Source organism: Tiliqua scincoides, chromosome 1 (assembly GCF_035046505.1).
Source record: "Tiliqua scincoides isolate rTilSci1 chromosome 1, rTilSci1.hap2, whole genome shotgun sequence".
In the NCBI taxonomy this organism is placed as follows: Eukaryota; Metazoa; Chordata; class Lepidosauria; order Squamata; family Scincidae; genus Tiliqua; species Tiliqua scincoides.
This window is the reverse complement of record NC_089821.1, coordinates 58,149,695-58,173,735: the sequence shown is the minus strand read 5'-3', so window position 1 is coordinate 58,173,735 and position 24,041 is coordinate 58,149,695. Positions and strand designations below refer to the sequence as shown.

The 24,041-nt window shown below is 41.8% G+C and overlaps 1 protein-coding gene across 9 annotated transcripts in view; it reads left to right on the top strand.

Annotated features, from left to right (window-relative positions):
- TSPAN4 (tetraspanin 4) overlaps positions 1-24,041 on the top strand; it is a 375,697-nt gene that overhangs the window by 340,800 nt on the left and 10,856 nt on the right. For 7 of the 9 annotated variants that reach the window (XM_066610251.1, XM_066610292.1, XM_066610268.1 and 4 more), the window contains 3 exons: positions 2,699-2,800; positions 11,124-11,255; positions 12,743-12,826. In XM_066610251.1, the coding sequence (XP_066466348.1) occupies positions 2,699-2,800; positions 11,124-11,255; positions 12,743-12,826 (318 nt within the window). Of the gene's footprint in view, positions 1-2,698; positions 2,801-11,123; positions 11,256-12,742; positions 12,827-16,461; positions 23,131-24,041 lie in introns of those variants that run through there. The other 2 variants (XM_066610285.1, XM_066610259.1) reach the window with 1 other exon arrangement.

The window sequence follows — 24,041 nt, the reverse complement described above, 5'->3', positions numbered from 1 at the left end:
ATCTCAGTAATTGGGGCGGGTGGGCGGGCAAAGAAAATGGGTCTCTGAAGAGAGCAGCGGGGCCTGAAATTAGAATTTTTGTCCACATGTGAGGATGCAGCTCAGCAAAACCACACACTGTCTCTGGGTCCAGCCAGGCACTTTAACTCCAGCCTGTCAGGAAACATTACATCATTTGGGTGCTTCTGCATATGTAGGTATAAAAAAAGACAACAGCCATGTCACACTGAAGTACAAAGAAGCTATACTAATTGCTTTGTTTTTAGCTGAAAATTGAGCTAAGGTATTGTTTTCCTCATGGGAAAACGTAGGCGGGAGGAATTTTCAGCAGAAAAACAGCCAAAGAGGGGAGGGTTAATCCCCCTCACGCAGGTCTTCCAAGGCAGATTGCAGTGACTGCAATTGGTTTAAAATAAAGCTGGGGTGGGAAGCAGGAGAAACTACTGTATATGCAACTCAGTGACACCTTTGTTTGGCCCTAGCTTGCCAGATATCAGGCCAATAACTGGTATAGCTGCTGTTTTTTCCCTAGAGGGAATAATCCATACAACACAAGCACATATCTACGTCAATTTCCAGCGCAGTGTGAAGGAGTTGGACCAGATGAAATACCTGCTGCCAATCAGGTTAACTGCCTCTGTCTCTTAGGCATGTGTCCTGAGAAAAGGTGAATGTCTCCTAGACATTCTCACCTGCTGCTTCTGACTTTTATTTGTACACGTTGCACATTAGTGATTCTCTCACTTGCTACAAGGTTGAGCAGAAATGCATGGTTAAGCAATCTATTATGGTAAAATGAGAAAATGTGTTAAGGCACACCTGAGCTAACAAAATATTCCACTTGATCCTTCAGGCGTTTTATAAACGTTGACTTTGGGTTATTAAAAATTATTGATCTGAAACAGGGCATGAAGATTACATTAAGTTGGGCAGCATCTGAATCCTAGTCAGAGGGATTATCACGCTGTGAAGCTGTGTGAAATGGCTTGCGGAGTTGACTACAGAAAAGCAACCTTGGCACTTTGCATCTTCCTACATTTGCTGCTCAGACTCACTTCTGTTTTTTTCTTTTTAAAGCCTGGACACATTCCATTAAAATGTGGGCAAATATAGTGATCTTCTATGTGAAGATTTGCTTTCTCAAACGCTAAGTGTGGTGGCCCAGTTGCCTTCAATTCCATGCTATCACATCTTGCTTTACCTGTCAGATGTCTCCCATTTCATGGCTGCCCATTTTCTGTTTTACCCCTCCTTCCTCTTCCTTGTTTCAGGTGGAAAGTGGCTTCTTACTAATTAACTCCAGTCCTAGAAGGTGCAAGTACTTATCTACCTGCACTGTTCAGCCAGGGTTATTGTTTTTCCCAGCTTACTGTTTTTTCCCCTGTATGTCAAGAGGTTTCAGTTAAAGGAAAGATAACAGAGCATAAAGACAGAACCATATATTATAGGTAGTTTTGTGTTTCTTTTCTCAGACTGAAAAAATACAGAGCAGATGGTGAGATTGTAATTTCAGAAAGATTAACATAGGAGAGGGCCTCCTTAACTATTCCGCCTTGTACAATTTTTCAGCCCCCTAGCTGCATTAACCCCCACTGAGGAAAATATGAAGAGACTTACATCTTTATGGAAATTTCAGTAAGATCACAGACTGATCAGCTAGAAATGCTTATAGTTGAATGCTAATTGGGATGCATCCAGTTTCATTTGCTATGGAACAAGAAGATAAGCATATGCCACTAATTTCAATGGGACTTGCTCCCAGATAAACACTGCAGCTTTAACTGCCCTTTCCTATCTATTGCGGGTCTATGCCAGAAATTGAGGTAAACAATTCTATTAACTTTTCATCTATCAGTAATAAAATGTAGGGTTGTGCCAAGTGTGTGTTTGTGAATAGTTTATCGGCATGGAAATAATTTTAGGAGCACAAAATGCCATTTTGATCCTGTTCATGGGGTTTCACAGCCACTATGTTCTTCTTCTTCTTTGTGCTCCTTTAGCCCCAGCTGCATGAGCCAAGCCAATTGGGGATCACTCTTACTGTGGTATCAGCTTGCCGCATAGCCAGGTTTGACTGTGTGACAACAGTGATTCAGGGTGAAGGCTGTGTTTCTTTCTCTCGTCCTGGCTTTTGTGATGTTGCCACATTGCCAATTGGATTTGAGCCTATGACATTGTAATGAAGCAACTTTTCTGTTTATGCTATATATGTAGTACAGGGAAAATTAAAAGGAGGGTGGTGGGACAGTTTACTATACAAGGGAAAGTAAATCAGAGGCTGACAATGTTTACGCATCAATACAGTACATGATTTTCATTTAGCTAACAAATACTTCGCTAGAAAACAAATGCAAAAGGGGAGCATTGTCCTTTCAAAAACAAAAATAAATAAAAATAAAGCCCAAATGGAAACCCCCAGATTTACACAAGGGGAAAAGAATCAAGGTTGTATGATTAGTGTAAGTGAATCCGCAGAAGAAAAAATTAGCTAGCTGAAGTTATTTTCGCTGTACAGTTTTACACTGGGCCTCAAGGAGATAATTGCCCAGATTCCTAGTTTCCTTTCTTTGACATAATTTATGTACAAGTATCTCTTTTTATGTTGTTATCATGGCTTCCTGGGAAGGCTGAAAAATGTAATTCTAGAGATTTCAAAATCTAATGTACTTATATGAAATTGTGTGTGCTTTGTTTCCAGATTGATAAGTATGCTCAGCGGGACCTGAAGAAAGGGCTTCATTTGTATGGAACTGATGGAAATATTGGCCTCACTAATGCATGGAGCATCATACAAACTGATGTAAGCTTACATTTTTGTTGCTCTTTTCAGCTTTTAACCACATAGCACACACATCTTTGTCTGGGATTGATGTTCTGGCATAATGGGAAGGATTTCATTTTGGTTTCTACAAGAACCAGATCTTGTGACTGACGTAGCCCTACAAAACTGTATCTCTTAATTATGCCTTACCCAAGGACCAGCCCAGGTGGCTCAATGGTCCTTTCCCTGTACTGCACTGATATCTTTCCACAGGGGATTGACTTGCAGAGCTGAGCTTAATGTCATCTGCAGGGTGATCTCTCCATCATGCAGGCAGGTACACAGATCAAAGCTATCTATATTTAGAAGCATTAGCAATGAAAATTCATAAATGACAACAGAAGCTGTAATGCGCAAGTGATTATGATGCCCAGAAAATGTCACATTTTCTTTGTAATTTTTGCACAATAGTGAGATACAAGAGAAAATGAGTCATTCAGGTTCTCCAGCCTGTTCATATGGTTGCGTCTCTTGATTCTCTACTTACTTCACTTCTGTTCTATGCCTGAGGCACCTTTCAATATGCCCGAGGGCAAGAGAATAACATTTCACTTATCTATTGTATTTATATGCACCTATTGCATATATTGCCAGATGTACAACACAAGAGATCATTTCTTGCTCTCTACTCCCTTGGGTAGTGCTACTTCTCACAGATCAGCCATATTTACATAGAACTAAGTTTCATTAACTGGAGTTATACGACCAGCGTTCAAAAGTGGGAGCTCAAAATATGAGTTGCATGAGTTTGATGTTTGCATTCCATTGTTGACCTGCAGGATCAGGGCTGGCAACAGAGAGAGTCTGGGTGCAGCATGCCTGTGCATGGAGGGATCTTTATAAGCATGGCCAGTACCAAGTACCAAGTTGCTGGGGGGGGGTGCACTGGGCCTTCCCATGAGGCCTTGCAAGCGCTGATGATACATTGGGTGCTACCTCTGCCACCGGTACTGGCCCAGTCAGGGAGCCATCTTGTAGGCATGGGTCCTCAGCCAGAGCCTGACTTGGCAGCCTCTTGTTTCTCTCTCCCTTAGTTGTTGGCAGCAACTAAGTTGTTTAAATCACAAGTAAAAAGTGCACATGGAGGAGAGATTTATTGTGTGCAGGGACCCATTGTATGGGTCAATGGCACAACTATGCAGATAGGCAGTGAAAGGACAACTGAGGCAATAGTATAGGTGCACCAAAGCATGCTGAAGAATTAACACATGGGATTTGAACTGGAACTCACTATACTAACACACTTACTCTAAACGTTACAGGTGGAATCTTTATAAGCATGGCCTTATATGTATACACTACTATGTATACACTATATGTATATGTATACTACTATGTATATGTATACACTACTAGCATGTATACACTGCTGAAACAGAGACACCTGCGTTGGCTTGGTCATGTCATGAGAATGGACAATGGCCAGATCCCAAAGGATCTCCTCTATGGAGAACTCGTGCAGGGAAAGCACCCTACAGGTAGACCACAGCTGCGATACAAGGACATCTGCAAGAGGGATCTAAAGGCCTTCGGAATGGACCTCAACAGATGGGGAAACCTTGGCTTCTGAGCGTCCCGCTTGGAGGCAGGCTGTGCAGCATTCCCTTTCCTTGTTTGAAAAGACACTTGGCCAACAGACCAAAGAGGCAAAGAAGGAAGATCCATAGCCAGGGAGACAGACCAGGGACACATGACACTTGCTCCTGGTGTGGAAGGGATTGTCACTCCCGAAGCAGCCTTTTCAGCCACAGTAGATGCTGTTCCAGGACCACCATTCAGAGCACGATACCATAGTCTTTTGAGACTGAAGTTTGCCAACAACAGGTGGAATTCTGCCACTGACACACACACACACACACACACACAATGGAACCCTAAACAACGCTGTTAGGAGGAGGAGGAGGGAGGCGCATGAAACTACTTAGAAGGAAACGGCAAATAGCAAAGGAGGGGGAGGTGTAGGGAGATTAGTTGGGATGCACAGAGGAACCCAGGAGAATAATAAGAAGACAGAAAGAAGGAAGGGGGGAAATCAGAAGGAATGGTCAAGAGGAAAGTAGTGGGTTACAGATGGTTCAAGCCATGGTGAAAAGGCTGCAGCTGGGAATGGCTCTCTGTAACCTGACCTGAGGGCTACAGGCAAAGGGTGAGCCTAAGAATAGGCTGTGAAGCACTTCACTTGCTCGGAATGGGGAGCTAGTCTCTCCCACTGAACGTACTTGCTTACTTGCTCTGGAGGATCTACTGGGCCTGTCAAAGGTATTTGCTTGGTAAAGGTACCCTGAGGCTGATTTCAGGCCTCCAACAAATTCAGGCTTCCTACCACCCAGCTGAGGATGCAATAGCTGCCAGCTGTTTAGATGGCCATTGAATCCGTTCCTAAATTGAGCTTCATCAGGAGGTTGATGAGGACTGTTGGAAGTGTGGAATATTTCCTCTGTCTTTCAACAATTTGTTTTGCCAGAATCCAGGGAAGTGGCCAGGGTCATAGACCACTGCATGTGCATTTTCAGGAGGATTTAGAGCAGTAAACAAGCCCCATTTAAACCTGGAGTGTTAAACTCCAAAGTTCAGTGAAGGGGTGGGGTGGGGTTATCACGTGATTCCAGTGAGAAATTAGAAATGTGACCTTCCTGGCCTATGGCTCTGTGGCCTCTTGCCAGCACTCCTTCTGATAATCACAGTTGTTTTCTGACTCCTTGCTTTACAGGCAGGTGTCCAGCATCAAGTACACATGTTTAAATGCATGTCTCGTACAGGTTTTGAGTTAAGCAGAAATGTTGACCATGTGACGTAGTGCACATACAGGCAGTGCATCTTGGACTGTGTTCCTTTTTTTCTGCAAATAATGTCAAGTTATATTTTGCTGTTGATCTGCCCTGTACCAGCATTCTAGAGCAGATCTTATGAACAGTGTTTCCAGTGCCCTCTGAAACGATGGTTCTTTTGAATATGAAAATCCCAAAGAAGGATGACTCATATTGATATGAGGGTCTGCTTTTACTGATTGTATTTTTCTCTTTTTTAAGAAAAATGCTGTTGCTCATCCTTAAGGTGTTTGAGAGGCAATCTGAATTATGTCATCTGTTGCGGACATTTTTCAGTCTCCCTTCTGAATGAACTCTCTTTCTTTCTCTTATCATCCATCCTTGAATTTTTTTTTTTCTCAAAAATCCTGTCACTACACCTTGCATTTTTAGGCTGTCTGAATTAATCTGCATCCTCCCTTGATGTTTGTAATTGCTCCAGAATTGGCATAATTAATCATTAGAATCCTTGTGTTTAAATATTCCTTTTGTGCTCAGCACAATAGGGGAGGTTTGTCATAATCCCAGTGGCTTGTTTTTGTTCCAGCTTGATTCTGTGCCAACATTTTCTCTTGTGCATTAGCATGGATGTGATGCTTGGCACTACCAGTCTTAAAATACAATGACATCTTGTGCTGCACAAACAAAAGATGGCATAATGTTAGGAATATTGGGGGAGCAAGAGAATAAGAGATGTATTGCCTAGAATATTTTCCAGGTATATATTAATGCAAGTTCAAGAAAGTTATTGGTCCAAGGAAGGATCAGTAACTTATTCAATGTGACTCATGGGAAAAATAGAATATGGAACCCCTTAAAATATATGATAGTCATAACAAGACATTAATTTGCTGGACAAAGCCATTTTTTTTTAACAAACAAGCACCAAATTCTGAATGATTCATGAGAGGAAAGTTATCACAAACTGCTGGAATTCTCAGTCTTATGGGAAGCAAAAGGAATAAGCAGTGAAACCTGTGCATTGGCTTTCAGGAGGGCTGATTTGAACAAGTTCAGAGAAATCATATGTGGGGTCCTATGGGTTGATGAACTAATGAGAAAAGGGGCTGAAGATGGGTGGGAGCTCATTCAGAAGCAACTTCTACAGGCTTAGGCAGAAGCAATTCCTATTAAAAAGAAAAGGGGAAGACAACTCCAAAAACCAGGATGCTGCACAAGCAACTTAGTGGCAAGTTGAAGATTAAAAAAGACATGCATAGGAAATGGAAGATGGAACAGGTCACCAGGGAGGAGTACAGACAGGTAACCCAGTCTTGTAGGGTGAAGGTCAGGAATGCTAAAGCTCAGTATGAGCTGAGGCTGACCAGGGATGTCAAGAATAACAAAAAGGGGTTTGCCCAAAGAAAGAGGAAATGAGGGGATAGGATTGCTCCTGAATAAGGATGGCCAATTAGTGTCTGGAAACAAAGAGAAGGTGGAGCTGCTCAACTCCTACTTTGCATCCATCTTCTCTCAAAAGGAGGATGGTGCAAATGTGGGTGCTGGATCTTTGGTTGATGCTTACATCCCCAAAGAGGTAATGACAGCACAGAACTGCAAATTAGGATTGACAGGGTGTTAGTTAGAAACCATTTAACCGGAAGTCATTTGGACCAGATGGACTGTATCCAAGAGTACTAAAAGGAACTTGCAGATGTACTTGCAGAGCCTCTGTCAATTATCTTTGAGAAATCCTGGAGGATGGGAGAGGTGCGGCTAGATTGGAAGCAGGCTAATGTGGTCCCAATCTTTAAAAAGGGAGAAAAAGAAAACCTGGGAAATTGCAGACCTGTCAGTCTGACTTCAATACTGGAGAAGATATTAGAACAAATCATAAAATACACAGTTTGCACACATCTAGGCAACAACTTGGTGATCAATAGAATCCAACATGGATTTGTCAAAAATAAATCTTGCCAGACAAATTTCATCTCCTTTTTTGATCAGGTTACTAGCTTACTGGACCATGGAAATGCTGTGGATGTAATTTATCTAGACTTCAACAAAACATTTGACAAGGTCCCACATTATATCCTAATCAGCAAGTTGGGAAAATATGGGTTAGATGATACACTCATTAGATGGGTTTGCAAATGGTTGGAAGGCCATACACAGAGGTTGTTTGTCAATAGCTTCGTGTCAACCTGGAAGACAGTTTCAAGTGGGGTACCCCAGGACTCTGTCTTGGGCCCAGGTCTCTTTAATATCATTGACTTGAATGAGGGGATACAAGGGGGCCTCATCAAATTTGCGGATAACACCAAGCTGGGGAGGAGTAGCAAACACAATAGAAGCGAGTTCAGGAAGACCTAAACAGGAAGACCTAAACAAAATGGAATACTGGGCTGAAATGAATAAGATGAAGTTCAACAGGGACAAATGCAAGATTCTGCACTTAGGCAAAAATAACCAAAGACGCAGGTATAAAGTGGGAGATACCTGGCTTGGCAGCACAACATGTGAGCGGGATCTTGGAGTTGCAATGGATCACAGGATGAACATGAGTCAGCAGTGTGATGCAACTGCAGAAGAGGCAAATGCAATTTTTAGCCTGCATTAGTAGAACCATAGCTTCCAAGTCACAGTTCAGCTTTACTCTGCACTGGTTAGACCTCACCTGGAGTACTGTGTCCAATCCTGGGCACCTCACTTTAAGAAATATACAGCCAAACTGGAGCGGGTTCAGAGGAGAGCGACGAGAATGATTAGAGGGCTGAAGGACAAGCCCTACAAAGAACAGTTGAGGGAACTTGGTTTGTTCAACCTGGAGAAGAGAAGGTTGAGCCGGGATATGATAGTGCTCTTCAAATACCTTAAGAGCTGTCTGTCATATGGAAGAAGGGACAAATTCATTCTAAACTGCCTCTGAAAGTAGAACTAGAACCACTGGGTACAAACTGTAAGAGGAGAGATTTCTATTGGACTTCCTGCTGATAAGGGCGGTTTGGCAGTGGAACAGATTGCCGAGGGAGGTGGTGGACTCTCCCTCACTGGAGAGCTTCAAGCAGAGTCTTGACAAGCACCTGTTGGAGATGCTCTAGGAGGATTTCCTGCTACAGGCAGGGGGTTGGACTAGACCACCTAATAGGTCTCTTTCAGCTCATGATTCTGTGATTGGTGTTGATACTATCACATTTTTGATTGAAATCCTGAGTTTTAACTTGGGAATGGTGTATAATGCTTGCCTTGTACTTCAGAAGAGCACCATGAATTCCAAAGATTTGTACTCCAAACCAAGGAATTAAGGGCCCAATCCTAAACATCCTCAGAGCCAGCACTGGGTGCTGCAAATGTGCCGTAAGACATGTCCACGGCACCTGGAGAGGCGGGGCCACTGGTGCGCAGTACTGTGTGGAGGGCCAGCTGGCACTCCAGCAGCACTGGTCAGCAGTTAGTAGTTTTGGGGCGGAGGGCAGGCAGGGAGTGGGTGGAATTGGGTGGGGGAGAGCAGTGCGAGGGGGGAGGAACCGGGGCAGGAGGGGGGTGGGGCTGGCAGAGCTCTGCCCTGCTGTATCCTATTCTCTGTGTTGAAAAGTTCAACCCAGAATCTCTCAAGTCTGTGTCAGCAAAATAGCCGGCGGGCCTCGAGGCTTTCCCCAGGGGAAGGGGACTTTTGGCACCACTGTACCCAGCAGAGCTGCTGGCTTCAGGCTTGGGCTGTAAGAAGCTTGGTGCAATCTCCACTACCAGTCTCTTGGGTCTTCTGTTTATCACATCTTCACCCAGTTGGAGATTGTATCGTAGGCCTGTTCTTCCTCCCAGCTGAATTACATCTGGCATAAGTGACTTGTGCCAAACAGCTAATTGTACAGGGGATCCCCTTTATGAGTTAGGGAGCAGTAGGGGACAGAAAGCTTGGACATACAGCAAAATATAACAGGTCCTAGGGCTCCTGGTATCCCAGCAGGATCGAGCACTGGCAACTGCTCTCAGCATGGCCAGCAGTTGACCATGCTCTGAGGGTTCTTATTCAGAAAGCAACTGCTCTTGAGCTGAGAATTGAGCAGGTGAGTGGCTCAGTGGGCTGGAGTGGGGGGGGGGGGAAGCAGGTAGGCTTCATTCTGCTTCTTCAGCAGGCCAGCCCTAGTTGCTTGGCTGCAAAAACAAGGAAAACCAAATTTCAGCTTTGCAGAATGGAGTGTCTGAAAGAAGCCTGAACTTCTCTAACAAACATTCTGTGTTTTTAACTGCAGCTATAAATCACTCACCATCAGGAAGCACTAAAATTGGCATCCGCATTCTGGGTAGGCATGATGGAAGAGATACAAATCAAAGTTTAGTACTATGCTACTTGGAAAAAAGTTTGCTGCCCGCCATCTCAGCGTCCAGATCATGAATATCTGTATTACTAAATGTCAAAGACAATTTCAAGCCAGAGTGTGTGCAACTCAGAAGCCACTCAGATTTACAAAAATATAATAAAACATGTTACATTGCTGTAACCATTTCATTTGCTGCTCATTTTTCTTGGTGGCAGTAGCATACTTGAAAAATAATATCATTGCACTCTGTAGCACTGACAATCCCGTGATTGATGTCAAACAATTTGCAGAGTCATGATTTCTTTTGTAAGAACATTCCAAGCATAAGAAATGAATTTTGGAACTGAATTTTATTGATGATATAACTTTAGTTCTCTAATTCTTGGGTTTCAACAGTAACACCTTCTTAAGCTTTAGCTCATGCCTGATTTAGAGGCCTGGTCTCTGTGAGTTGTGGACTGGACTTCCCTATCCTGAATCAGCAATCACAATTGCTAGGCTTCTGGATGGTGGTGCAACGTCTGCCCCATTCTCACTAACTGATAAAGACAAGCATTCTCTGAAGGTACAGTGCTCTTCTCATTTGTCAGTGAACAACTGATCAACTATGATGTCAGTGGAGGCAGTGGGTCCCTCTTGCTGCCACTGGAGTAGCTGCTATGATAGCATCTGACTGCTAAAGACACACCAGTGAGCAATTCTTATTTTTTAAAAATCAAGTCACATAAATTAGAAATAAATGAAAAGTTGCCCAAAAGAATTCCAATGAAGAATTCACTCCAGCAGGTGTTCGAGAGTAGCGTGTGTACTTGGCGTGTAAATTTGGGTACCCCAGAGGGAGTAACTTATTAGAGCCCACTTTTTTTCTGCAATGGACCAAACCCACTGCTTGTCCCAATAGCAGCTTCTAGGCCGGTGATGGTGTACCTTTTGAAAAATGCCTGATTTGATCTGTTGGCATGTCACCCACTCCCCCAACAAAAGAGAAACAATTCTTTACATATTCATTTATTTTAAAAAAATCTAGTCCAATAATATGTGGTTTTGGTATTATATAAAGAAACATCAAAAAAATTACAAAAATGAAATACAAGTAAAACTCAGTTATTGGGTGTTGGTGAATGCTGGTGTGTCACTCAGAAAATACCTTTGAGAGGTGTCATAGTTTTGCCATCACTGCTCTAGGCCCTTACCTGCCCTTGTTGCCAAATGTTTTCTTGTTCTCCTTTCCAGTTCAGATGCTGTGGGGTATCAAATTATACTGACTGGTTTGAAGTGTACAACACTACACGGGTGCCAGATTCATGCTGCTTGGAATTCAGTGAGAATTGTGGTCTTCATTCCCCAGGGACCTGGTGGAAAGCTGTGAGTACTTGTAATTTAATTCTTATATCAAGCTGACCTAGACTACTACATGTTCCACTTGAAGAGGGAAAAACTGTAGCCTTGCAGATAGTTTCATCCTTTGGCATTATCTAGCACCTGTCTAAATATGTTGACATCATTGCAACTCTTTATGATGGTGTGGGAAAAACAAACCAGAAAAAAAGTATTTTCTAACAAAGTGGAAAATAAGTGATTCGCTTCTAAGGACCTCATTTTCCCACTCACCTCCACACTGAGACCACCTGTAGTGACTTATCACTGGGTAATCACCCCTTGTGTGAAATGGCTTAGCCAATATTTGAATTTTTTTTTCCACCAGTGCAAACGTTTGCTATTAGATGTTTGCACTAGTATGAGAAAATTATTATAAAAATTATTATAAACATTATGTACTTGTGTCAAACAGTGTACTGTACATTACTGTGATAACAGCCAGCCTATAGAAAACAGTAGCACAGACTAGACCCAGATGTCTCATGATTTAAAGGAATGATTCTGTGTCACTAATTTTGAATGCATTCGTCCCTGATGTGCAATCCACGGAGTTCATGTGAGAAGAGATTGCATCTGAAACAGTTCCTCCCTCATCCACATAGAGGAAAGGACCATTGCAAAAACAACTGCTGATGTGCCAGCACTTGAAGGCTTCCATTTTAAATGTGGGCTATCCTACATCCCAAACATGTTTTCCAAGGGACAGTCTAACATGCCGTTAGGTTTTCGGACAAGCAAATGGGGAATGTGAATGGTTGCAACGTCTTGAGTAAAATGATTGTATGGCTAATGTTAGCTTTGAGAGAGAACTAGGCCATCCTCAACCAGTCATCCTCAACCAATAAGCTAACTGCTTCACCTTGGGCAAGACACCCTCTCTCAATATATTACAAGACTTTTTGCACAGATAAAAGTGAAATATTTTATCAACCCAATAGTGTTATAGGAATGACAGAAATAACGATTTTATTTGTGCTGGCTGAACAAATCCTACTGTGATGCTATCAGATGTTCAGGAGTAGCTCAGCAGCTGTGCCTAGTCTACAAAACATAATGTTATCTCATTAGTGAACATGTTTTGGTTTGGGCACCCATAGCCTTACAACTGTCCTTTCAAATGCCTCTCTTGCCCCACCACTTGAAAAAAAGATTCATTGTTGAATTTAGAAGTGTTGCTATTTAATTCATCCTAAATAGGAAACAGAAAGAACTTTATTCTTCTTGCACTTTGCAATAGCATCCATCCATCCATTTAACCTTCAGATATACAGACCCCCTGAGCTTTTAGAACCCTTTGTCCCTGTAAATCAGCTCCCTGGGATTATTCTGCACCTTCAGTGATGAAATGGACACCCCACATTACCCAGTTTAATCTGACATACCATTTCTGCTTGTGCCTTTTGACTCCCAACACAGCCAGGGCTGTTGTTCCTGGGTAAATCAGTGTGGTTTTTTTTCCCCTTTCTTTAAAGCCTTGTTATGAAACAGTGAAAATCTGGCTCCAGGAAAATCTGCTTGCAGTGGGAATTTTTGGATTGTGTACAGCTTTGGTTCAGGTACAGTTTTCACTGATCCCTGTTTGCTTGAATGCTTTTTATGCACATGCATGAAATGAAGGGTTTTCAGGATACTCATTTTTCTTTTTCAGATGTATGTATTCTGATATTTAATCTCAGTCCTATGCAGGTAAAAATTACCTACTGCCTAAGGGCATTTAGCAACCACTTTGTTGATTGCCTGAAAAGTAATATTACCTAATCTTAAATGTTTTACTCTTACAAGACTTATTCAGATGACCAATTGTGGGAGATGAAATCACTATACAACACTTAAATCCTTTTATTATATAAAGGAAGATTATTTGTGAGAGACCAAAATAAGTTTGAGGCAAGGCAACAAGCCATAGGTTGATTAGAGGAGGGGCCAAATAGTTCAGTGATGGAACACATGTTTTGCAGGCAGGAGGCCCACTTTCAATCCCTGGCATTTCACACAGGGCCAGGAATGACTCATCCGAAATCTTGGAACGCTACTTTCATTCAGCAGCTCCACATGTTCACATATAATTGTCTGATCTTCATTGGAGGTAGGGATAAGTTGTCATGGAAACAATAGAATGACCTTTCTGCAGGGCCTTCAGTTACACTGAAGTCCTATTGAAATACAGGTTATGCCTTGTTAGGCACTGGGATTCCATTCAATAACCCTTCATGGATTTTAAAAAAAAATCAGTGGATACCAAATCAGTGGAAAAACAGCTTTAAAGACTACTTCCAGGTTTCTTGCTCCTGCATTGTCACCCCAGAAAGCTAATGGAATGAAATTATTCCATGAGATTGTATTATTCACCCCATCTCGTGGCTGAAAGCGGTAAAGCAAATATGGAGGAGCAAGAAACCCAGAAGTGGGTCTTTAAAGCTATCTTTAACTCCGGGAAGCTTGCAACCAGTGTGGCTTAACAGCATGAAGGAGAGATATTGGATTTTTGGTACATTTTTAACTTGTTATAAGACACCTAAAGGACGACCCCCCCGCCCCCCCCCCAGTATCAGTGGTGAGTCAAATCAGTGGATAAAGAGACATGTCTGGTAAATAGAAGTTGCAAGGGGACATGCGTTTGTTTCAGTGGGATTCCAGAGTGACCATCTTTCACACATTTGGGGTCCAGCTGCTCAAGTAAGCAAGGAATTTTGTGAGATAAGCAGTTACACAGCAAGTCTTAAATAGATACGCAATATATTTTGCTCTGCAGTATGAAAATTACATTTACTTGGAATCAGGGCTGTCAACTGATCAGTTAAAATAGATTGTGCAGTTAAATTCTTTAATTAGTAATCAATTAAATTTAAATAATCATTAATTTAAGTAATCAATTAAATTTAAATAATCATTCATAATGCCAAAACTTTTAAAATGCCTTCTTGAGAGACTGACAGAAGTGTGGGACTTGTAGTTTTGTAAAGAAAAGCTATTAGTTGCTCATAGAAGAAAAGACCATCAATAATATCTTTTTAAGTTCACTGTTACAACACATTAGGAACAATTTGCCTCAGAAATTAAACATGTTTGCTTTAATTCAGAGCCCCAGCAATCAAAATGTGCCATTTTGATTCCTGTTCCTACTCAATCTCCTACTCATTAAAACAGTTAAAAGTTTGCTGCATAGAAACAAACATGCAACCCTACTTAGAAGTAAACTAAGACCACAGTCCAAAAGAGTGTTAAACATGCCTAACACTATTTGAGCAGTGGCATAGCTAATGATCTTGTAGCCCAGTGTCAAGCTCAAAATGTTGCCCTGGAAGTGATGTCACAACCAGAAGTGACGTCACAACTGGACTTTTTAACTAGTGAAAATTGGGAGGAACCCACCTCCTCCCCCAGCAGCTCACCACCCACTTGCTCTGCTGCCTCCCCCCAGTCAGTGGCATCACTAAGGCATCTATCTGCTATCGAGGATCAAAGAAGATTTTGTAGCCTCCCCTGCATGACAAAATCAAATCTAATTAAGTAAATAAGTAAAAAGTTATTGGTTCCATGGTGTATCATAACAACATCTCATTGGCACTCATAGGTCAGTTTGGAGTTAAGCAAATCCACTTTTTGTTCCACAAGGCAGTAGTGTTTTCATTTTCTGGTTAATTCACCATAACTTTTGATATAATACAGATATTCCAGTGCAGTTTGTTGCATTGCATTCTGCATTAAATGACCTTTCCAGTGATATATAACATGATGTTATTATTCATACATACCAAGATTTTCACAATTTTGGTCATCAGTGTCAAGCTCTGCTTGTTGCCCCCCTAAAGTTTGATGCCCGGTACAACTGCTACCCCCTGTACCCCCTTAGCTATGCCACTGTATTTGAGTCAGTGGGTTTAAGCCTGTTTAACTTTTTGTTGCATTGCCGCCTAAAGATACAGTAGAATAATTATATTTCTAGAATAATTATAATTATTCTGGAAAAAATAGAATAACAACATCTGTCTTACGATGCAGGTATATCTGTTTTCTCCAATATGTCCTGGGAATTGCACTTTGGTGAGGGTGCTAAGAGTCCTTTTAAATATCCCAAGCTCCTACTGTTTACAAAACCAGTTCTCAGCATTCCCTGGCCAGATGGAATATTTGTAAAACCAGTTTGTCTGTAATGAAAAACCTCAATGTTGCATATCTACACCCAGCTTGTTTGTCTGAATCCTGCTAAACCAATTGGAACATAACCTAATTGCATGCAGGGGAAAGTTGGGGAAAGTTGTTTATGAGGTCTGTAGCTCTGATTTATTTCAGTGAAATTTGTACAGAAGAACTTCGCACAGAAGACTGTACCCCAACTTGGGCTACTGTCATACTGGATTTTGTGTGAAACATCCAGTTTCCTTAGATGTATTCTGCATGTGCCATAATAAATCAGTATCTAAGGTGTCACAACATACATGCCAACATAGCTACCCTTCCTTGTGATTTAACATTCAAGTGCCCTGGGGCACACAGACTTTGAGGTCAATTCCCTGCTTGCTGTCACAATTCCTAGGACTAGACAGACCTCGTGACAGCATTTTCCATGCACAAATGGTAAAGAAACTCATCAGAGTGGCTATTGTTTTCCATGCAGATGCTGACGATAAACTGATTTTATTCTGGAATTATACAATGCCATTTTCTTTAGTATTGGGATGCATTTGGTAACCAGGGAATACTTTAAAAAGTAATTTTTCTCTAGATATGTTCAACTAGTGGTTCTCACACATTTAGCACTGAGACCCACTTTTTAGAATGAGAATCTGTCAGGACCCACCAGAAGTGACATCAAGCAGGAAAATTTTTAACAATATTAGGCTGCAGTCCTACCAAGGATTAAGTCCCATTTACTATCATTGTTAAAAGAATATATATAGTAGCTTGTTTACAGGTCTGTAACATTTCCTCAAATGCAATCACATACCATGGTAGCATCAAGTCTAATAGATTAAAAATAAAATATTGAAATGAATGGGGACCCACCTGAAATTGGCTCGGGATCCACCTAGTGGGTCCTGACCAACACTTTGAGAAACACTATGTTAAACATATTGCTCACCCTGAAGTGACAGGATAAGAAACAAGTTATAATTCAAACTTGTAATATATATAACAATTGTTAATATATATATAACAATTAACTTTGATGATTTATTTGTGCCTACAGATTCTTGGATTGACATTTGCAATGACCATGTACTGTCAGGTTGTCAAGGCAGATACTTACTGTGCATAAAAAACCCAATTCAGAGTTCATTGGCCGTGTCCGTCCCCTTCTCTACGAGATGCAAGAGGAATCCTCCTCAATGCTCAATCATCTTTTTTTCCTATGTAAAATAAACTGTGTATATCCTCTCTGGAAATTTTGTGAATCACCCTAGTTTATCACCACCATACTAAAGAAACATCAAGGAACTCAAAACTTGCTTGGGCAAAAATAAAGAGTATCTCTAAATAACGAGAAAGCTAAGAAAGAAGAAATTGCTCTCTTTTGCACAGACTGGGGCAACTGTGAAGAGGCTGCTTTAAAAAAAATCTGCAGGCTACTAGCTAATTGAAGTTTTTCAGCAGGATGAATCCAGCAAATTATGGAACTACCAAAAGTCAAGTTATTTGTCAGTATGTGTATAAAGGATGTGGAGTAACTTGAAAGTATTTACAACAACTTGTCTTTGTACACAGTGCATTGGAATCAGGAACTTCTGAATTCTCAAGTTTCTATCACTGAGTGGGGCACCTTTGGGAGAGTTTTCTAGTTTAGTTAAAACAGTCACATCCCTTTTGTGCTCTCTGAGCTGGTGCAGGACTGATCCTGGGTTAAGCTCTGTACACTGAAAATGGGTTCTGTCTTATAAACTAAATCAGCACAGTAACAGTATGAAATGTGTGGAAATGTAGACTATACACACTTTAAGCTCTGAGCATTCTGAAGCAGTGCGAAGTAGTTTAGCAGCTGCCTTCTAAAGCAGGGAAGTTTCTTCTACCTGTTTTGTATTCTAAGGGACCATGCATTCAGAAGGAAATAGTGGAATATTATTTCTTATTAGGAGGAGAAATTTAGGCCACTGGGAAATAAGTAATTACTTCAGATACAATCTCTTCTTTGGTAAACAGGAAACGAATAGTTGTCTTTCTATCACTCTCCTCTGGGTTTTCTTTTAAATGTCATTCCCCATTTCAAACTTACTTATTGTGCGTGTCACTCTTTTCTAGACAAAGCTCCATAAAGAGCTGTCAGATACTTCTCACCAGTGGATCATTTCATTAACTTGGTAGGTGATAATTCCCTCTCAAAGCAGGAGGGGGTTTACCAGGGATGAGTTTCATGATCCAGAGCCGGAAGTTGTAAAAGAGCAGTAACATGCTCCGAAAATGAGTACTCAATCAAAAGGGGTTTCTAGGAACTGTACAGAAGGTTGCACCATTTCCCCTTCTTGTGGAAAAAAAAAGTCACTGCAAAAAAAACCCCCAAAAGCAGCAACCTTACATAGGTAGTGATAATTCAGTTTCTCTTCCCTGTGTTAATGGAAACTGAAGCCACTATTAGTAGAGAAATGATTTCAAGCTACACTGCACCTCAGCCTTTTGGCTAGTAGGGCTAGAAGCCAGACCACAGTAGCAGACAGTATTTTTGAGCAGATACACTCTTTTTCATGCTAAACATTCATGCCTAGGCACTTGGTTTGGGATACTACATTACCCAGCACCCCCAATAAAGACACAGGCACGGTCACATGGTACAAAGGGCCACTTTATTAACTATTTAATTACACCATAAATTGCAACAGGGCCTAACCACTAGGTCGTGCGGGTTCTACATGGGGGAAACGGAGCTGCCCGTCTACCTCCCCCTATAGCAATTTGGGCGACCACACCAGACTACCTGGGCAGCGTCAGTACAAGCCTGCCGCCCCCTTCATTGTCACCCCGTAGGGTCAGGATGGCAGGCTAGCTCAGGCCACCCGATCGAACCCGCGATGGGCCTTTGCCACCAGGCCGAGGTTCATCCAGCCTGCCTCACCCAGCCAGGAATGCCAGCATGACCAAGTGTGGAGTCCACCCAGCCCTTGCCACCCTGTGGTGTACACCAAGATGATCCTTACCTACCCAAAACCCACACGATACCTGCCTAAAGTGACCAGTGAGACCTATTGACATCCACTCTGCCCCTAACTCCACAGTCTGGGGTAGGCAAAAAAAATCACCAGCATTATGCCAATCAGGCTGATGGCAAAAAATTCCTACCTGGCCCCAATTGGCGACCAGCTAACCTCAGACTGCCAAAGGGTAGGGGATCGCTGGCTGGTCCTGACTGGGCAGGCTTCCCCTTGCAGCAGCATGTGGCCCCGATCCATTGAGCCCCCAGCCAATAGGCTGCAAGGGCTGGCCCCTCCTGTGCCTTGTGGGAGGGCAAGGCAAACGCCGGTGGCGCATTAATTCACGTGCCACCGGAATTACTTGACACTGGGGCAGAACAGTGAGTGGTGGTGGGTCAGAACAACCATGAGAGTGATCTGGTAGTTATACTACAGTGTCAATCAAGGTAAGAGTATATGAGCTACCAAGGGAACTGTGCTGGTGGTTACAAAAAGACAGGGGTGCATTGGGTGTAGCCAAGCACTGAGAGAAACAAATGTGCTACTAAATATGTAAATATGCCCTAAACCAAAGTGTGTGTTCATATCATGCTCTGATGTAACAATGTGAAAGCAGACTTTGAGATCACGATGCCGCAGGAAGCATGTGGAGTGGTACAGTGTTTGTGTGTGGGCAGCTCCAGAGCACACGGTGATGACATCATTGTCAAGCTTTCCAGCAGCACAGCTTAGAACAAAAAACCGTCAGCACTCTCACAAAGATGCAATTTAGGGCTATATGCATGCAATTCTTTTCCCTGTTTAGTACCCATCAGCTGTTCGGTAGCATGTAATTCCAGTCCGCCTTCTCCACACTGGCAAATTAATGCTATTTGGGGGCCATGCATAGCCCTGTATGAAATGCTATGCATTTATGTAAATATTTCCCCCCTCTTTAAGTGTAGACAAAACATTCCCATCAGTTAAAATTATGCTCAAGCAATATTATTGCTTCTTTTCCACTTCTGATCAGTACTTCTGACTACCAAAAGTTTAAGCATTCAACAGAATATTTAACAGCTAAGCTCTAACAACTTTGAGGAACTCATGAGCCTCTGCACCTGTGAAAAATGAAACTAGTCCACATGACCAATTACATATTTCCCATGTCTGAAAAGGCAGTTTTGCCTCTATTGCCTGCAAGGCACAATCCTGGAAATTTTCGTTTAGCAAAGGAGCTGACAATTCTGGAGAAAGCTCTAGTCTCTCTCCCCCTCCCCCCACTATAGTTCCTATGGCTACCTGAGATGAGGAATGATGGCTAACCTACTTAAAACCTGTAGCATAGATGTATCCAAGTAGCTGAACTCTAGCAGTCCATTCAAAAATGGCTCCGCCATAACCATCTTGAACAGAACTAGGAAAAGTCATTTTGTGAAGAGCTTAAAACATCATAAAATGGTGAGCAGCACCTAGGACCGCATCTCTTTGTGTGGGCAAACAATACTGTTGCTATCATAAGCACTCAAGAAACACATGAAGTGTATGTTTGGATCTGACCCCTTTAGCACTAACTGCCAATGGTCTAAAAAGCTTTACAGAATGTCTCTCAGCAAAAAATACACGAAACAGTTTTCAAAGCTAGAACATATTTCCTACCATGCTGATTATGAGCAAGGAGCCAGGGGCAAGTAAAACAAAAGTGAAACGCAGTTGTGTATGGAACTCATACACAAACTCCACAAGAAGAACTAGAAATTCAGGCCTCTTCTAATTCACCTAAACTCCCTCTCTGCCTCTTGTCCAGTGCAGACTTTTACTCTGTCTGCAAGCAATATTTTACATATTATCTTCCTGTGGTTTTTGCTCCCTTTCCTTCCCTGTAGTCTGAATGCAACAGGAGTGCTGTTAGTTGTTGTCATGGCTCATTACCACAGTTGTATTCACAAGCATTTCTGCTGACAGCGTGTGGATTCCCATCTCTGAAGAGCAGAATAATGGAGTGAACACATTAATAAAACATTGGATCTTAAAAGATAAGACAGATGAAATCTATTTGTGGAGGTCCCCATCATTAAAAATTAACACAGCAGTCCTGGCGGCTCAGCGGAGGAGTTGGTAGTAGTGAATGGGAGGAGAGGGCTCCCACAAGAGGTCTCAGTTAATCATTTTCTAGTGTGGTCTCCAAAGATGAGGCAGGTAGCAGTGCCAATCAACCTGGATTCTGCAGCATCACAGCATGCTCTCATCTGGAAATTTCGAAAAGCAGCCCTGCCGTTCTTCTAACAAGTCCCTGCCACCCACCACAGAGATGTAGGGATTGCCATTTCTCCAACACCAGCAACAAATCATGTAAACTGCACAATAACCATAGAGCAGCTCAAAACCTCTTCTCAGCAGAGTGGTTTGTGGCAGCAAGCAGCAAGTATTATGTTTTGTGAATCTATTCTGATGCACCTTGGTTAACAGATCAAGGGGCCATCTATAATGCTAGGCCTTAAGGAACGGAAAATGAAGACAAGTTGCCGAATGCACGAAACTTTCTTCTGCTGTGTGAATCCTTGAAATAACTTGCTGACTTTTTTTTAAAGCTGCTGTCAAGAGAGATCTTATGGGACTGGCCGAGCCAGTAAATGGGCTTAACTTTTAAAACCAAAGGAATGGAAACTGACAGTCAAGGGCTGCCCATGTAGGTGAAATGATCTGCTTAAGAGAGTCTCTACTAATATAACACTGCCAACCTTGGTGCTCTGGCAAAATGCTGGCTGCCTATCATGCAGAAACAGCCACAGTTAGAGGTAAAGAAAGAAGCTCATCCAACACCAGCCGCCAAAGCTCAAGACCACGAGCTCACACACACCAATGAACTCTCACTGTAGCCTCACTTTCTATAGTCCATTGGCCACCACACTCCAGTCCTCTTCAGTATATTGCTGCTTTGTTTGAGGAAGAAGACCATTTTTCTTCTGAATAAGCAATTTCCTACTTAATGCATCCACAATAAGCAACATACAGTTTTTGATAACTTACTCTTCTATTATAAGGTAAGGGTCACCTCAAGACTAGTTTGTTAATGACACCTCTGTTCGAAGCAACATGAAAGAAGCCAGTGCAGGTGCTTTTCTACCTTATTGATAAGCACAGGGCTCTTAAATGTACATGCACATGACCAAAGCCATTTAGGATTAAGGTGCTGAGCCTGCCCCTAAACAAACAGGTTTGGGTCCTCGGTGCTTAAATTTCTGGTCCATGGCCCAAGGGCTTATTGTAATCCTGTCAATAGAATTAGGATGTGGGTTTGCATTTCCATCTGTCATACATTGGGACCGTGTCGTTGTGTGTCTACAATGAATACTGTATATCTAATACGATGTGTGCTTTAATATACTGTAAAATAACTATCAATAGCCGCCCAGTTTTATTATCTGTGGGGAAAAAGGTATTATTGAGCTCCCTACAGCATGGTGTTGATAACAGATTTCTATCTATGAATATATGCTATGACACTTGTTTTTCTTTCCGTTGTATTGCTGTTTGGTCACAATAATTGTACATAACAGCAACAAAAGAAAACTGGCCATAGATGCTATGGAAGGGTACGCACCTTAGAAATAGGCACATAAATGTCTTTGGAAGATTGTGCAATGATATCTCAAAGGTTTCTCAGGCTGAGGCCTGGGCATTGGGGCTTGCCCTGTATTCCAAGAGAGAAGGATTCTGTATGTTGAAAGGAACTGCTATATACTTGGAGTTCACAGGTGCACTATGTGTGGTACAAAGAGGAAACCGAAGAACTGGCTGTGTTTTCTGAATATAAAAGACGCATGCGTCATGCCCAATTCTATGCATGTCTACTCAGAAGTAAGTTCCACTCTACTCAATGAAACTTACTCCGAACAAGTAACTGTGCACAGGATTACAGCCTTAAGTGTTTTTAAGGGCCATTTTGCACATTATGTGGGGAAACATGGTTTGCCACCAAGTGTACACTTGACAGGGGTCCACGCTAGATGTGAAACATGGTCACGGACATCTTTTCTGCAACTACTAACCCTTTCTGCCTCAGGATCCCTTTCTTCTCAAACTGCCACACCTAGCTACTTTTCTTCCCATAGGAAAAACATCTTTTCCACTGCAGTAAGCAAAGCCACTTGAGGGGGTGGTTTTGAGCAGGGGGGAAAAAACAGCCTGAGGGAAAAAGTTAAGCAACCCCTCCCCGTAGCAAATTTTTCATTGAAGCGCACAGTTCCCCAAGGCTGTTTTTGACTTAGTAAAAAATCAGGTGTGATATACTTGTATATCACATCCGGTTTGGTCCATACTGTTGCAGCAACCATGTCACCTTGATAAGTATACCTGTCAGGTTCACACTTTGCATTTTTATACGGGCACTTAAAACATCGTATGCCTAAAAGTGTTACAAGCCTAAAAGTGTTACAAGGCCGTAAATCCCACTGATAATGTGTGAGATTGGAGCAACTCAGCGCCTCCATCCTACACTTTGGAAACCATTACCATCTTTTTTCAAGATATTTTTAAACTAAGTAGCTTTGTTTTCCTTTCGGGTTCCATTTTGAATATAAATTTCTTTGGTGTTTGTTTTTTTAAGTGTTACCTGTTCCTATACATTGTAGCTTTCCTCGATAACTTGGATTTTCTTGCTGCAACAAAAGGAATGGTATATTTTCGTGCACCTCATAAGAAAGAAAAAAAACAATACATTATTTTTTAAGAAGTTATTAAATATTCTTTAAAGTTTACAGCAGAGTGTGTATTGTATTCTTTGATATGCATATATACATTGATAGCATATACTTTCAAATATATAGAAATACTTTAACACTATAATTGTGTGGAAAAATACATGGCACATTATTCATAAGATTTCATGCTCATGTTTTGCATGGGGGTGAGAGAGGAAATTCAGAAAGCTGCATGGTATCTTGCATGAGACTGGTGCTTGCATGAAATACAACCTGCAATTCAATTTCATGACCTATTATTTAAAAAGAATTATGCCACCTGATCTATTGTTGAAGAACTGAACCTATTAAGAAACTGTTTATAACTCCCCTGTCTAGGCTTAGTACTGAAATTGGTATGATAAGGTGATTGCCAGCGTTTAGGAGCCTGGTTTTAACATCTTAACAATAAGATCTTAACAGTCAAATAATTTTAACAGAATTCTCTCTGAATATTTCATCATCATACTATTTCTGATGTTTGAAAAAAGGTCACAAGTCTCTACACACATGAAAATTTCAATTAAAAAAGTCAAAGTAAATACTTGTAAATACATGGAAACATCATCACAAAAACTGTAACCTTGCAACCCTCAAAATGTACTCTCTGAATTACAGGTGGCCACTGCCCCAGCCACGGATCCAGTATCAGCGGATACAGTTCTCTGTGGCTCCCTGCCTCCATCACGTTTTTTCCCCCCTTCTTACCAGTGGCACTGAGCAAGCATGTCTCTTCCTAGCTTCCTGCTTCCTGTTGACATTCTGCTGTGTCTCTCTAGCATTCCTGCCTACCTGCTTGCTTGTTTTTCCTATAAGCTTGCCTGCTTATAGCATTCTGTTAAAGCAGGGGTGTCCAAAGTTTTTGGCAGGAGGGCCACATCATCTCTCTGACACTGTGTCCGGGGGCCAGGGAAAAAAAAGAATTAATT